This window comes from Chroicocephalus ridibundus, chromosome 1 (assembly GCF_963924245.1).
Source record: "Chroicocephalus ridibundus chromosome 1, bChrRid1.1, whole genome shotgun sequence".
NCBI classification, from domain to species: domain Eukaryota; kingdom Metazoa; phylum Chordata; class Aves; order Charadriiformes; family Laridae; genus Chroicocephalus; species Chroicocephalus ridibundus.
The window spans coordinates 130,616,475-130,633,170 of NC_086284.1; the positions used below are offsets into that span (position 1 = coordinate 130,616,475).

The 16,696-nt window shown below is 49.0% G+C and overlaps 1 protein-coding gene across 2 annotated transcripts; it reads right to left on the reverse strand.

Moving 5' to 3' along the window:
* Positions 1-322: 322 nt before the first annotated feature.
* Positions 323-12,979, reverse strand: POPDC2 (popeye domain containing 2). 2 transcript variants are annotated; one of them, XM_063351910.1, is made up of 4 exons: positions 11,813-12,979; positions 8,390-8,498; positions 4,707-5,073; positions 323-775 (listed from the first exon to the last, which is right to left on the reverse strand). In XM_063351910.1, exons 1-4 carry the CDS (start codon positions 12,355-12,357, stop codon positions 690-692), a joined length of 1,107 nt encoding a protein of 368 aa, XP_063207980.1. In that variant the 5' UTR covers positions 12,358-12,979; the 3' UTR covers positions 323-689. The 2 variants fall into 2 exon arrangements, with proteins under 2 accessions (XP_063207980.1, XP_063207974.1); XM_063351904.1 differs by having other exon boundaries at positions 4,569-5,073; positions 11,813-12,955.
* Positions 12,980-16,696: the final 3,717 nt, after the last annotated feature.

A 16,696-nucleotide genomic window follows, 5' to 3' on the forward strand; every position in this document is an offset into this window, starting at 1 on the left:
GCTCCCAGTCCAAATTCCTCCCCTTTCTTACTCCAAATGAATCAACTAAAACAAACGACCTTTCACCAGAAGTCGGTAACTTCTTTGGAAAGTGGTGCTTGTCATAAATGAGAAATTGTAACCCCTGGAAAAGTAATTTCTGGTCTTACTAGAGCCCAGTGAGATGCATGAAACCAAATCTCCATATCATTACAAGCCCATTACCAAGGCCATCAGGCAGCCCACTTTCCCCTCTCCTTCCCCTCCCCCACCCCCATGCCTTGAGATCACCCCAAGTCTTTCAAACGGCGTTATCTCCCTCTCCAAAGCCTCAAACACCAGTAGTTTCATCTCTGACTTTAATGGGATTCATTAAATCAAAGGGAACACAGATTCTGCGACAGGCTGATATTGTTTGCAGCGATATCGGTGTACCTTGGTATCAGAGCTGCTGACACACCTCAGAGAGGCAGGACTAGAAAACAAACTGGGGAAGGCCACTGGGACAGGCAGCTCTGGTGAACAACCGTGGGGTGGGAGGTGCTGGAGTGCCACACCGCAGTCTCACGCGTGTGCTTCACGTGCTCCCGAGTGTACATGTCTGCAGGCAGACATCTCAGTGCTTGCTAAAAAGCGTCTCTCTGGTCAGAAACGTGTGTGAGCGTACGCTCCCTTGGAGGGGCTTCAAGATCAAAACATCCTGTTGTTCCCTAGAGTTCGGGAGTCTGAGTGGGAGCCAGAGGGGCTCGTCCTTTGCAGAGAGGGTGGGGAGAACTCCGGAGGAGATTTCCAGAGGCTGCAGAAGGAAAACAGTGGAGGAGGGAGGAAAAGGGCGGGGGGGGGGAGGAGGGGAGAAAGAGACAAAGAAAGAGAGCACTGTTATTATCACAGGAATAATTCTTACTTCCAAACTTCAAGACAGAAACCTCATGGAGCCCACCATTACCTGTCCTTCTCTCCTCCCCTCCTAAATTAGCATGCAAAGCTATGTAATTCTTCAACACGTGACAAATCAGAAAATGGGGTTAACCACCCATCCAGAGACAGCAAAACCAAACCCCTCTAAATCCCTTGCTGTGATATCAGCGAAACGCAGCTCACAGCTCCTTTGATTTTCCTCTCAAAGCAGGCATAAAATGATTCCTACTAACTTAGACACCAAGTTAGAGACCATCAGACGTGCATTCATCCATCCACCTCACCCACCAACGGGAAAGCCAGCCCCAAGATGTAACTGTACAAAACTAGGTAGCAACAATGCCACATCTTGCAAGCACTTGATAGCAACAAACTAGAGCAAATGCGACATGAAAAGGGGAAAAAGAAGGTGGCTTCTGGTTGGTTGAATTTTCATGCAAGGAATAAAGCTTAGTTTGCTACGGAGCATTGAGCTATACAGCAGTACACTGTTAAAGCAAGTTTTGAACAGAACCTTTGAACCTGCCTCTTTCGAACAGGCAGCCTGTAAGTTGTTGAAATATCTCTCCTGCTCAGAGAAAGAACGTGTCATCAGTGGGATATCGCTAGCACTTCTAGTCTTGCTCATAAGCAGACTAGAAACTCTTTCAAGGAACTAGATGATAAGAATAGTAGGCCAATATATGCCCCAGGAATATTTTGTTCTACATGATCTTCACAGTACTTTGGGCATTCAAGATTTGCCCTCCTGCACTGTGGCATAGCAAGGTGGCCACTGCAGCAACAAAAAATGAAAAGGAAACTGATCCATGGAAACACTTCAGCATGGGGAATTTAGAGAGCTGGAAGGCGATTACCCAGGTTGGAAGCTGCTGGGGAAGCAGACAAGAGAACAGACCTGGGGAAAGCCCCAGGGGAGCTCTGATCTCTGGAACCACAGCTATCGCTTACTTCAAACAATGACACTGTAGGGAATATCCCTGTTTGCTATGGATGTTTTCAGCACTTCTAAGGGAAAAGTTATGAAAGTGCTTTTCCTGAGCCATGGCAGACCTGCTCAGATCATCTGCTGAGCTGTGACAAGTACCTGTCCAGAAGGGAAAAAAGCAACCCCTCTGTATCACTAATTTTTGTGGTTATGCATTTGGGTTGCTGTGGAATATTCTCCGGGTGTGACGATTCCTGTTGTACTGCTAGGATGTGAAATGATTATGACACCCAAGTGGTGAACACAGTAACAAGGAAGCGCTTGTTCCACTGTTATGGACATACTCACTGGAGTTTGTGTACCTTAGAAATTAAAATACCACACTGGCTATTGCCTCCAGACTGGCCGACAAGGAGGATCATCCTCCCACCATTAATACCGGCTTCTGAAACATTTGGGCCTTTATCACAGGTCTCTACTGCAAGTATCAGCACACTTTGATGCTACCTCATTCACAAGATCTAGAAAAACAAAAGCTTCTAGCTTCCAAAATCTTTTAAAAGGACCATGTGAAAGAAAGAATAGCTTTGTGCTGTTGCACAAGCTTTCCCCAACACACACATCTCTTGCGTGTATGCTCACAGTATTGACTCATTAGCGAAAATGGGTGGAAATGATTCAAAAAAAGGAACAGTGCTCTCTGCCTCCTTCCTTTTCCAATTTTATTTGAAATTCTGATTCTATTACAATTGATCAACTAGGAGAATTCTGCCAATGACCTGAGAATGGATATCCTTCTGCTGAGAAGACGAAAAACAAGCAAAGCACAGACAAAGTGACTTCACCACATTTACAACACTAACTGCATTCATTTTTGATTGCATGTATGCAACAGAAATGCCTGACAGTTAGGAGGATGGCTGTCTCACAAGTGATTCAGTATTCCTGCCTCTCCAATTAAGGACTGAAAAAGCTGCAAATTCGTATCTCCAGCAATCTACCAGCAAAACCAGGGACTTCACATTCCTAAGACTTCTAAGCTAGAAAACAAATGTGGATTTTTTTTTTCTTTTTCTCTCTCTGCCTTCTTTTCTTTTTATTTATTTAAACTAAGCAAAACTCTTGCTTACTTTTTATCTGATTCAAGAAAAAAAAACAGATACACTTGTTCCTTTCCTGGCTATTTTCTTCATAGCCCAGATTTTAAGTGTGAAGGCATGGAAGCAGGACAGGAACAGGCACGTGATTCAACACAAAGCAGAACTGTACAAAACAGGAAGATCTTCCAGTTCCGCTGTTTTCAAAAACTAAGAATGTCAAGTGGATGAAACAGTGAAAAATGCCTCTTCCACCAGAGGTCTACTGCGAATAGCAAGTGCTGTCTGACCCAGACAGCCTTTTCATTTAGAGCACCTAGGAAGGACAGTCCCCTTGCCATCATAGCGGTGAGGCTTGTGCACAAGCACTGCAGGGTAGGGAAGATTACTGCAGACTTGTCAGGGCTCATGCCAGGAGTCAGTGTGTCCTACTTCATGCTCCCTGTCAGTGAGTCCACAACCTGAGCATTTGCAGCCCAATAGTAGACCCAAGAGGGTGCAGGGAAGACCGGGGTGCGAGAGTGCAGCATGTTCAAAGATGCCTACTGGAAGACTGTCTCCCCAGCTGCAGCCCAGCCCTGCAACTTTCTCCCTGCCATGCAGACCCAACTGGGACACACGCAGTGGTCACTTCTAGGACAGAAATCCCAGTCCCAGGCTTGGTGTCTGGCCACTGGATGCCAGAAAGTATCTACTATGGGGCAGCATCAGGAATGCACATTTCGGGGTCTGCAGCTGGCATGCAACAGCTGGCTAAATTTAACTCAGTGTGGAATTTCTCTCTTGGACACTTGGATCTAAATTTCAAGCATGAGCCACCTTCCTGTCTATTTCTGTTCACCTGCATTGCTCCTCTGCCCCAACATCCACCAGGCCCAGGAATTTTTCCCTTACAGAGTAAGAAGTTGGCATTTTGGAAGAGAGGATCTCATTCTCGCTCACCAGAAAGAAGAGTTTGGGTTGTGTTAAAATGACGCTTAGCCTGTCAGTCCACCCAGGGTGACTGAAGGCAAGAGCTATACCACACAGGACAGTCTTCTCAATACCTTACTGAACTGGCTGAGCCAAAGCTCATCAGAAACAGGGAGCATGGAGGGAGTGCTGGGATGAGCTGTGGTGGGCAGGGGGAGGAAGGACTCCAGCAACTCCCAGCTATCAATCTGCTGTAAGCCCTGGAGCCGTTTCTAACTCTGTCAGCCTCTCCTGGATTGTCTGCTCTCTCATCACCTGCAGACATCTTCCTCAGCGTAATACTGGAGTATCTCCAGGCATAGCTCTACCTGATGGCGAGCTAGGCCAAGCCCTGTGGGGTCTCTGCAGGCACTAGTGTACCACCTGCCAGCCTGGACACTGTTTCAGTTTCTCTGCCTACCCTGAGGGATGGAGAGAGGACAGGACAGGGAAGAGCTTCCTACTGCTGGGTTACTGTCCCTTCCACCCCACAATGCAGCTGATGCCTGAAGTCAAGCCTTTACCCTGCAGCTCTTCCTGCACAACCCACCTCCTGTGATTCCTTGGGGCTGCAGGCAAAAAAACACTGCGGAGGAGCAAACCCACGGCAAAGGAGGGCGAGAGGCTGGGGACCGTCACTGTGCCCAGGCAGTTGCATCGCGGGAAGGACTTGCTTCCGCAAGCAGGGTACTTACGCAGGGGTCCCACACAGGGTGAGGCGTGCCCGTGCCAGGAGTGCCCTCACTTCATATACTCCCCTTCGCTCACATAGTCCATAAAAGACCCCGGCAACTCAGCAAAATCTTCCACGATAAGACTGGTGGAGTCCTCACCCAGCAGGTCACTGTCAGGCCGGGATGCCCTGGGACGCGGAGCCGTCGGAGGTGGTGGTGGTGGCTGTGGAGGGGGCTCGGAGGCATCAGCCTGGCCAGAGGCAGGCGGCGGCTCCTCGCAGTCCTCTGACTCCCCCTCGGAGGAGGCTGGCCCGAGGACATGGTAGAGGCTGGGCAAGCGGATGTCAAAGCGAAGGCCGAACTTGGCGAAGAGCTTCTCATTGAGGGAGTAGAGCTTCTCTGAGATGTCGTAGCCGAGGTGGGAGGAGAAGAGCCGGGCAATGTAGCGGTCCTTCCTCAGCAGGAGATACAGCTTTTTCCTTGGCCAGGTGATGAAGCTGCAGTCAGTCTCAGCTGTCAGAGTGACCTGTGGGGCAGGGAGGGAGCAGAGTAAGCCCTACAACCTGGGTAGGCATCACCCACCTTGGGGCTGTGTGCTTCTCTCCAGTGAAGGCCCCCAGCCCCTTTGACACCTGCTCGTCTTGGAGATGGCAGGGCTGGAGAACCAGATCACCCAAGCCAAATGATCAGATAAATCCTTACCTACCTCTGCTTCCTCCCCCCAAGGAGATGGAGACCAGGTGTTCCTATGCAATTAACGGCATGCCCTTGCTTAATCTAGCAACATAACTAGCTACATTTCACCCTCTCGCTTTTAGATGATGTTCCCTGTTGACACCTGAACAACATAGCTGAAATGAGCAGCATGGCACAGATGGCCTTATCCCGCTACAGAAACATTACAGAGGGAGATGTTTCTGTGTGCCCAGCTGGCCCAAGTCACCAGTGGGTAGCCCTGCAGCAGGCTGCTGCCCCGTTCTGCTGCTGGGTCACACGCACCCTGCTCCAAGAGGCCCTGGTTAAGGGAAGGGCCACCTGGCAAGCTTGCCTGGTCACCCTCTGCAGGAGGGGCATCCTGTCTCATCAGCTCTGCCAGGCGCTGTAGGGCTGAATGGCCTTGAAGGGTGCACGGCACAGCTCAGTGAGAGAGGAAATAAAAGGGGTTTACTGTGTGTGTAGGTAGGGAATTCACTTGAGGTTTTACTAGGTTGATTTTAGAGAACATTTTGTTTTGCTTTGGATTTTGCCAATGCGAACAGAGCCGTTTTTCCCCCTAGCCATAAGACCAGACTATTAATAATAAAAAAACATCACACAATACATGAATGTATATTGTAATATATAAATTTAATAATAAAAGGTAAGAAACACAGGAAGGGTCAAACTGCCTTGGGCCAAAGAAGAACATCCGAGTGTAATGGAGACACCGGCATGTGAACAAGTGCCGGAGCCAAAATGTCCTGGGGGCTCCCTTTCACTCTATATCCAGGGGTCTCCTTGGCCAGCCACCATGGCAGAGGGCCACTGGGAAGCTGAACACGGCTTGGCTCCATGTGTGTGTCCTTGGGTTTGATATTTAATGCCACTGCCATGCAAGCAGCTGCCTTATGAAAGAAATGTAGGAGATAAAACCTGAGAACTTTCGCAGGCTGAGGTAAGCAAGAGAAAGGGTCACACATAAGCTGAATGGACCAGAATCTCACTTTCCTCACCAATTTCTGGCACAGCAATCGAAAGCCTCCACTTCTCATGAAGGGTTAAGTGAGATGTAATAAGAAAACCTGCCTCCTAACCAGAGCAGCAGGACAGATTTCAGTCATGAATCCCCTCGAGACAAGTGCTCCGGCATCAGCAGAGCCCATAATTCAGCCTTCTGGGGGAAAGCGCCAGCCTTGAAACCCCACTCCTTCAGGGACTGGGAGCCAGCAGTCTGTGGGGAGAAAACACAGCCAAACCAGAAGGCTCAAGGAAACGAGCTCTCCTTGTAGACTGAGTTGCATTTCTGCTATTTTTCAGTGGGCTCAGGATTGAAATTGCTCAATCCAGTGAGCTGTGCAGAAAATGTGGGCAAGGAAAACCTTCCATTCCCTCCTCCAGCAAAGTCCCAGTCAAACGTGCACTTTTTCAACCAAATGATTGTGATGCTGGGAATAAGGCTGAGATGTGCCACAGTGTTTTATTAACTAACTCACTAGTCCCTCTTACTTGTGTAAACAGCTGCCAAAAGTAGCAGATCACCATGGCTAAGCATGGCCATCAAGGATAATGTCCTGCTAGGAACAAGGACCTGTCAAGTCTCACCTGCTAGATGCCAGTCTTATCTTCTACTCCTTTGCGCCCCTCAGGAAGCAGATGTGGGGTTTAGGCATTTCCAGCACATGGCTGCAGCCTTTCCCCACCTAGGACTCCACCTCCCCATCCTGGTGCCAGGCGCAGCTGACGTCCCTGACCAGCCCCCTCTTGCAGAGCAGGAGAGGGGCCAGGAGCGTGGCGTTGGCAGGGCTGGTGCAGCTTGCCACCAGCTTGCTCCTGAGCTATCTCACACACCACAGATAAAGACACTCAAGCAGCCTGGGAACATTCAGTTCCACGGAAATTAGCTCAGAAAATGCTGGAGATGTCTTTGCAGGTTGCATGCCATCCAGATGGCCATTTCACTGCCAGGAACACCAGGCCGCCATTGTTGTTTCTGCTTGACTCTTAGGCAAATATAGTCCAGGAGCTAGCAGCTGTCTGCTGCCAGACTGAAGCCCTGTGCAAAATGTGAGATCATGAGATACCCCCAGCACAGCCGTGCTGTTGTTCTTCTCCACACCCCATCACATTGGCCCGACATCCCTATTTCTGCTCATGAGCTGTAGCCCTGTGCCACAGTCACATGGTCAGCCATCTCCTGCTACTGTTCCTCTCGCAAGACCGTAATCACTGGCGATGGCATAGCTTTCAAGAATGACTGCTGTGACCTATTCGCACAGTGCATGGGCCAAATTCAGTCCCAAGGAAAGCAGATTCGGAGACCTGCCCTGGTTTAACCAAGCCTGAATGTGATTGCCCTCATGAGAAAGCACCACCATTCCCTCATGACTGTCCCATGCTCCCACGGGATTGGCAAAATCCCTCCTCATATACCCTAACTGACATATTCTAGATTGACATCCTAACAGGGATCAGCCTGTCCTGGGATGCGAGTTAAAGGCAGAGAGATGTGGGTTTGAGTAATCTCCTCCATAAGGAAAGCCAAACAAATACTGTGGGGTGTTGACAGCAAGAGCAAAATCCTTTCAGTTGCTGCAAATAAGAATTGGTCTGGCCTTTCAGCAAGGGATTCTTCTGCTCAGAAAGAACCATATTCGGGTGTGAATCATCCTTTCTGCTTCTCTACCCGAAACACATCACCATCAGAAACTTCTGTGAGGAACGGGATATTTATGGATTTACATCACTGGTTCATATTGCCATGGCCGCCATTCTGATGCTGGAACAATGCACCCTGCTAGCAGCGTGCAGGGCAAATGCATCAATACAGGTACTAGAGAATGCTGTAACGGGAGAGAGCCAGCAATCCGATACCTCATCTCCCTGCTAAACTGGAAGGAGCGCCACCCTCCACCCTCCCTGCTATCAGCTGATAGAAGGAGCACACCCTGAGGTCTTTGAGGAAGGTAGGAAAAAAGATAACACAGCTGATCACACCATTCTGTACTGGCTAAACCACAAGGAAGGGGAGGAAAGTGTTCCCACTTAGCTTTGAATGGCATAATGACCCCTCTCCATTCCCTTTCAGACATGCAATGAAGCAGCAAGGAGTGAAGCTGGGCTGCTGCAGGGCTGTGTGGTGTTACCTGGAAAGTTCCTTCCTCAGAGGGTCGCAGCGACTCCCATTCTGGAGAGTCCAGGAACTGGTATGGAAAGACGTAGTGAAGGAATTGTCCATCCTGGCTCACTCGGACCCTGCAGAGAGGACAGGTGAGGTGCACAGGCTTAAGCCACAAAATACGTGTCACATAGAATCATGGAATCACAGAATGGTTCGGGTTGGAAGGGACCTTAAAGATCACGTAGTTCCAACCCCCCTGCCATGGGCAGGGACAACTCCCGCTACACCAGGCTGCTCAAAGCCTCATCCAGCCTGGCCTTGAACACTTCCAGGGATGGGGCATCCACAGCTTCTCTGGGCAACCTGTTCCAGTGCCTCACCACCCTCACAGTAAAGAATTTCTTCCTAATATCTAATCTAAATCTCCCCTCTTTCAGTTTAAAACCGTTACCCCTCGTCCTATTGCAACACTCCCTGATAAAAAGTCCCTCCCCATCTCTCCTGTAGGCCCCCTTCAGGTACTGGAAGGCTGCTACAAGGTCTCCCCAGAGCCTTCTCTTCTCCAACCCCAACTCTCTCAGCCTGTCTTCATAGCAGAGGTCCTCCAGCCCTCAAAACATCATCATGGCCCTCCTCTGCACCCATTCCAACAGGTCCATGTCCTTCTTGTGCTGAGGACTCCAGAGCTGGATGCAGTACGCCAAGTGGGGTCTCACAATAGAGCAGTAGAGGGGTAGAATCACCTCCCTCAACCTGCTGGCCATGCTTCTATTGATGCAGCCCAGGATGTTGTTGGCTTTCTGGGCTGCGAGTGCACACCGCTGGTTCACGCTGAGCTTCTCATCCACCAACACTGCCAAGTCCTTCTCCTCAGGGCTGTACTCAATCCATTCTCCACCCAGCCTGTATTTGTGCTTGGGATTGCCAAGACCCATATTCAGGACCTTGCACTTAGCCTGGTTGAACTTCGCGAGGCTTGCATGGGCCCACCTCTCAAGCCTGTCCAGGTCCCTCTGGATGGCATCCCTTCCCTCCAGCATGTTGACTGTGCCACACATCTTGGTGTTGTCAGCAAAGATGTTGAGGGTGCACTCAATCCCACTGTCCATGTCACTGAATGAATCTGATGAGCTCACACAACATGCAAGCAGCCAGTCCTACCAGGGAGGAAAGGACTTCTCATCTCACGTGGGTCTCATACCCTCTCCAGGACAGCTGCAGATGCTCCAGACTATGGGGCTGTCCCCACCTTCTCTGTGGGAAACAATATTTGCTGCCACTTCCCCATATTTCATCTGTTTTCTGTTTCCTGCTACAAAGCCAGCCCTCACAGGTGCAATGCTTGGTCCTAAACCAGGACTTCTCAGCCCGCAAGACTGCTGCTGCTTTTCAGGTACTTTTAAGCCAGCCTGTGGCATCATCTTCCTGTCCCCAGGGTTGCATGAGGGCATTCCCTGCTTCGATGCTGGGAAGCTGTTACACCCAGACCCCCCCAAAATCACACTGGCTATCATTCCCAACACACCACACTGCGAGATCGTAGTTTGCTGCCCATTATCATTTAACCTCTCTTGGCCTCCCAAGTATCCTTTTCCCCTACTTTTGCTGCCATTGCCTACCAATGTCAAGGTCGAACTTGCACCCAGCTCAGCTGTGGGAGCAGAGGAGGAGATCTGCACAGGCCTGGGGCAATGGCAGGCCACTCTGAAGCTCTCTTCATAGCTCTGCACCACCAGATTTGGGGCCTCTTGCCTCCCCATCACCTCCCTGTCACATTCCCCTGTTGTATGATGCACAAAGACAATTTTAACGTTCAGGTGTTACAAGGCTCAGTTCACTGTTGACTTCCAGTCAGGTGGGAGTGCTGCCTGGAAGGGTCAGGGATCACAAGGCAGGTTTCCTGATCCTGGCACATTCTGCCTTTCCAAGCACCCTTTGTCTTGCTATTGTTCTGTTTAAGAGGGGGCACCTTAATAGTAGCAATGCTCTGCTGGGTCAGCAAGGACCTCCCAAGGCAAGAGAAAGGGTACCAGGAAACGCAAATCCTATCCCATCTCCATAGAGCATCCTATCCCAGCCGAGATGCATACTTACGACCGCAAAAGAGAGCAAACATCACCCCAGCAGCACTGGCTTACTGTCCATTGCAGCACTTCCGTGCCAACAGAGCAGCATCAGATTACCCAGTGCAGGGCAAGACAGCACAGACTCTTCCCCGATAACATATTTGTGGATATGGTAAACTTCAGAGCAAGCTGTTCAGCACCAGTGTTTGGTAAGGGGAAAGACACCTAATGGAAACACACGTACCTAATTTCCTCCCGGTGCTTTGCCATTCAGCACTGGTCAGTGGTCCCAGGATGCTCTTAATGCACCCTAGAAAAGGGACAAACACCAAAAAAAGGAAGGACAGCCCTCCTTCTTTACACACCCTCTCACCAGAGAGGATGGACCACCACAGTAAAACACAAGCCCTAGGTGATGTTGGGTTTGCCTTCCCAAAGGAAAATCCTTGAGGCACACCTCCCACAGCTCAGTACTGCTCCCATTTACAGATCTTCCTTTCCCACTCTCACTTGACATTAGTGACACATGCCTGGCAGCAGCTGGGAAGCCAATATCATTACTATTTGTATGCATTTGGATTTTGCAAATCACTGAGAGATATGCTCATAAAGGCATGCCATAGGATCTCAGGTGAACAAATGCCAGTACTTCATCAGCACAGTTCACTCAATAATCAAATCCCCAGTGCAACTATCTAGAGGTCCCTGAGGTCTTCCTTGGTGGATCAAAGAAAGGAACATCATGAATGCATGACAGCACAGGGAAAAAAAGAGGCCTGATGAGGCAGGATCCACCACAGGAGAGCACTCTCTCTTTTGATGAAACGACCCTCAAAGTGAAAAATTTCAGAGCCCTGAGTGCCAAGGTGTTGGGAACAGGGGTGGAACTTCTCCCTGAACACTGCTGGCCAGTGGGGAGCAGGTGAAACAAGGACTCGGCATACTCAGTGCACAGCCATTCACGTCACGGAGGTCTGTCTGGTACCCCCAGAGACCACAGGTCCAGACACACTGCCTTCCTGCCATAAGAAACAGTCTCTCACGGCCAGTCTGCTCTCATCAGAAATAAGATCACCTTAAAATGACTGAAAAAGAGGTAAGGATTCCCCAACAGTATCACAGGCAAGGCTGACCTGGACACTTCACTGCACATAGCTTGATTCTGCAAACCATTCCGTGAAATAGTCTAATTTGGAAAAACAAACGAAAACAAAAACAACCCCCAAAAGCAAATTACCCCCTTCCCCAACAAACAGATGCATATCTCAAAGCCCCTTCAGAGGAAGGAAACCATCATCACCCCAGTTTCCACAGAGGGTGAAAATACAACAAGCCACAGTGCTTTGCTCTCAGACTTTGTTCAGAAACAGGAGAGCCTTTACCTGCCCGACAGCAGCAAGGAGAGGCGGTCGATGGGCGTCTTGCCCTCCACGGCATAATTCTGGTCTCTGACTAGTGCCTGGACTTGCTCTTCACAGCACTTCACGATTTCTTTGTAGACTTCCAGGGGCACCTGCAAGGGCAGGTACATGGTCTTGTAGAGGAGGTCAAACTCTTCTGGGATGGTGTCTCTGCGGAGCCGGTAAGCCAGGTGAGCCAGCTGAAGCAAGCAGATGAGGACAAGCAGCATGTTCCAGACGAAGATATCAAGCCCACAGGCACTCAGCCAGCCCCACAGAGCATAGCAGAAGTAGCCTGGGGCCAAGAAGCCGAAGATATAGAGGGACCCAAAGATGCCACTTCCCCCCATGTAACCCAGGAGGACAATGCAGCTGGCCAGATGGTAGGCTGCCCCCTCCATAATGTCCTTCCAGGCATCGCACACCGGAGGCTGGAGAACAGCCTGGTCCCACGAGAGGCTGCTTGCGCTCATCCTTGCCCACTCCCCACCCTCCCCGGCCGTCCTGCGCTCAAAACGAATTCTCATACACACAGGGTGCTGCAGAGGTCTGAAACCAGAGCTGCTGGGTAGTTTTTCCTCCCCTTGAGTGCCGGTTGGTCCCACAGCAGTGCGCTTCAGAGCAACATGTTAAAGTGCCGCCAAATGCTTTTGTGCCTGTAAAAATCCCCAAAGGGTTTGTTTCTCCTCTTCGCAGCTCACAAACACCCCCTCCTTTGCGACATCAGTGAGAAGGGGAGCTGGCAAATATGAGGCCAAAAGAGCTCAGTCAAAGAAAGAGTAGAGGCCATTAGCTGGAAAACTCGCAGACGGGACAGAGATCTCGTTGCACTGCCTTTCTCTCCAGCCCTCCAGAACTGGAAATAGCGACTGCGAGAGAGCAGCGGAGGGAGCTGGTGTTGAATGTGGAATGTGTATCACTTGGCAGCGGAAAGGAGAGAGACCCCAAATGGATAACCATGTTTGGAATTGAAATCCAAGGAGCAAAAGCAGCGAGGAGAACAGAGAGCAGGCACGCACTCGCTACTTAACATAACTCAGGCGCCCAGATAAGCCCAGCACAGCACCAGAAGGGGAAAGGAGAGGGGAAAACAACCAGCTTATCGGAGCGAATTCCAGCCGCACATGGGGCTCCGCACCGCTGTGCACTCCTGCAAGAAAGTGACTTTCACCCAGCACAAAAAAGGAAAAAGGTCACCCCCTTCTCCCGCTGTGGCAAAAGAAGAGAGCTCAGTTCTTGCGCTTTCCAGGCACTGCAGCACAACCTCCCCTTGAGCCAGGCAGCTACATCTCCTGGGGCGTTTTAGACCAAGGGGCATAAGGTAAAGTTCTGCAGGGGCACAGGTTTGTGAATGCAAGGCATAAAGCTCAAGTAAATGAGACAGCTTCATCTACCATGGAGACTATCCTGCATAAGAGTTTGGGAGTGTAACACGTGGAAGCGTGTTTTGTGGGGAAATCCTAGTTGAGGAAGGATTCCCCCACCCCACAGCTAACAGGCTCTGTTCGTAAGCATTCTTAGGAAACATGATCTCACATTTTCATTTTTTATATCTATTTGGAACACCTCCCGGACCTTCATTTGTCACAAAGAGGAAAGCAAACACTTTCCACTCAGGTAACTGGGACACAGTCATGAGAGGGGCCCACCGAGTTCAGTCCTCCACGGTCAGCTACAGAAAAGATGCGTAAATGCCACTTCTTCCCTGCTTCGAGTAACACGTTATCAGTCATACAGGCAGGATCTGCCCTGCTGCCAGGAAGCAGTTACATTTCAGGCGTTGACACAACCCGCACAGTCAGTCAACAGTATGAAGTCAGCCTGCATGGGTCAGTGGAGTAGAGATAGGGTTTCAAGGGTGGTCATGTTTCAGGCCGAGCTTGCAGCTGCCCTGCCTAACATGCCATTCCCATTGGCACCACTCACTTAAAGACACACTAATCGGCTCTTCTACTAATAGTGCTCTGGAACACCACTATCTACTGGGCGAGGCTGAAGCAATGCTTTATGGCAACCTTAAAGAATTCATCGTGGTCTTGGACAGCACAGTCTGTCTCCACAATGATTAGACCATGAACTGGTACGACTCCAAAGAGCAGCAAAGGCTGTGAGATCTTGGCAGGCTGCCACGTGGGAAGGAAACAAGACAAATTCAGCTTTGCACTGGGGGTGAGTATGATCAACTCAGAAAGATGCTTTCTGTTAAGGGTTAAGCGAAATAGGGAACCTTCCCTCCAGTGGTCCCTTATTAAAGTGAAGAAATAAATCCTACCGACTGAAGCAGAACAAGGCTCCGCTGCAGGAGGTATGGGGAGAAATGAAGAACTTCATTTCTCTTGACCTTCACTGCAAAGAGGGAAGGATGATCTTACAACCAAAGCACTACAGTAAAAGTCCTGGGAGCCAACTTCTGTTTTTCATACCATGGCACGCACTTGCTAGATAATCTCAACAACAACTTGTCTACCTTTAGGCCTCTGCAAAAAAATCACTATTATAAGGGGCCCTCCTTACAAGATAGGCTGACATTTGATATAAAGGGGAGTTGGGATATCAAGATTGGGAACACTTTCGAGAAAGATACTTCACGTAAGATCTGTGAGACAAAACTGAACTGCTATGAATAGCAATGTAGAACTACATTAGAGGAAGCATTCTGAGAAGCAACACAGCAATTTCTCCCGCCTTTCTTTACTACCAAAAAACTTTTGCAGGAACATCAAAGAACATTACAAAAAAAAAAAAAAGTCATTAGTTTCCCTCCTCAGTTAGGTAAATTCCTGAGCTAGAAGATAGTCTGGAACACAATGTTATCGACTTGTTAGGATGAAGAAGGTGCTTCCTCTGGCATCTTTCAGAACATGGACAGTGGTGGTGCTGCTGCAGTAACCCCAGGGGCGTGTGCTGGGGTCGCAGCGCTGCTGGGGTTAGCACTGTGGGCGAGCACGGCCCGTTGTGACTTCCCCCCAGCAGACAGACAGGAAGCTTTCAAGCTACAGCAGTAACAGCACAAAGCTCTCATTAGAAACTAAACAACTTTTCTGCTGGTGCTGAACATGACATTGGAGAGAGAATGCTATAGCCTTTTAAAAGGCAGATCTTGAGCACACGCTGGAGATTAATTTAGGTGTTTTCAGGCCCATTTTTTTTCAAAGGAATTTCTGTAAAATGGCTGAAGCACCAAGGCTCAAATCTTCCTTTCTCCCTTGAGAGTACCATGGCCATACAGACTATCTTCACAGCGCTTACAGTTTTCCACCCAGCAAGAGTTCAAAAAGCTTTCTTAATTTTCCAAAGAGAAATTTTATTTTCATGCCTTGCCTTGAATTAGAATACATGCCTTCCATCCAGGGATACTGGGGTTCATCCAAGAGCAGTGTTCAAAAGCCAATACTGCTTTTGTATTGGGGAATACAAAGGGAAAAGCCACGCAAGTATTAAAAGGGAGATACCCAGGCCCAAGGCAATTTGGAATCAAGAGAGCAAGTGCATCGAAAACACCGAAGTAGCATTAAAACTCTTCCCTCGAAAAAGGCATGTAGGCATTACAACAAAATGACTCTGAAAAATAGACACATTAAGCTTTTCAACACTGAAATTGTCAGTGTGTAAACAGGTACTCCACTGATTTCTCCACCTATAATTAATTCAACCAGTAGCATTTAACATACAACCTCAAGTGATGATGCAATCCAGGTGCAGCCTGCACTATGTTTGGCAAATAAATCCTCTGTCCTTGAGAGCAGCCCTGTGCTGAGAGATTATCAGTCACGGATCTCACAGCAGCTACACGACTGGCTAGTTTGCCCATCCTCAGGAAGTCTACAGGTTCACTGCTGATCCCGTAAGCTGAAAACTAGTTCAGTCACCTGTGTTGAGGACACTAAGACCTTAATGGCCTAAAGTCAGAGAGGGCATAATGAGACATCTTTTTGATTTATTATATAGTGCATCACTGACATTAGTCTGCAAAACTCTTACTTACACACTAATAAACCCTGTAGCTACAGAATATCCACTTGGTGTTTCAAGTTACATTCAATTTACAACTGTTAGGTCTAAAGCCTGCTCCAGACAAGCTAATGGTGACTCACAAAGCGACAAGGACAGCATGTACTGTATTTAGTTGAACTACTGCTATATAGTTTAGTCAAGTTTCCAGCTACTGCCATGTCTCATGCCCTTGCAGCTACATGTGACACACCTGTGCAGGGCAGTGTCTGTCACCAGCTCCATCGGTAACTAGCAACACAGTGCCAGTAACACCCCCCCCACCCCAGGAATCGAGCCTTGAATCCACTCCACAGGACTCCTGTAGTAACAAATGAAGCCTCTTGGCAGGAAATGTGATTTGACTACAAGGTTTTTCCATTGCTGCTTGAAGTATATAGTTGTCCAGTACCCCTTCTGTACTGTTGCACGTAGGTATTGCAGCATCCCACTCATCTTCCTTCCAAAAACTTTCTAAAATATCTACCATGCTTTTATCTCCATGCAGGCCTAGATGTTGTTTCTTAAGCTTCTAGAATTTGTGAAGAATTGCATGGGGACCTGTTTTTTAATTTTTTTTGACCTGATTTAAATAGCACTCCATTCTTGTCCACTGCCATCCCCCGCCCTGCTCTTAACTCTGTGGCACCATTTCCAAAGTTTCACCCAGACTGAACATGCTACCACAAAGCTCATGCTCGTACACCTTTTGACATTCTCTTCAGTTCAAGCCCATTCATTCATCAATAAATGACCTTATTCAGGCTTCTTACCTCAAGACAGCAAGACAGACCACGAGGAGCACCACGTCCTGCTCCCCAGCCAGCTAGAGCACCACAGAAGGCTTTGAACACACTTTGCCAGAACTACATCTGC

Excerpts from the sequence above, each read along its gene's own strand:
- POPDC2 (XM_063351904.1), bottom strand. The coding sequence starts at position 12,357 with ATGAGAATTCGTTTTGAGCGCAGGACGGCCGGGGAGGGTGGGGAGTGG. Across the intron at positions 8,499-11,812 it reads TCCTTGCTGCTGTCGGGCAG|GGTCCGAGTGAGCCAGGATG; the intron begins GTAAAGGCTCTC and ends TCCTCTCTGCAG. Across the intron at positions 5,074-8,389 it reads CTGAGGAAGGAACTTTCCAG|GTCACTCTGACAGCTGAGAC; the intron begins GTAACACCACAC and ends CCTGCCCCACAG.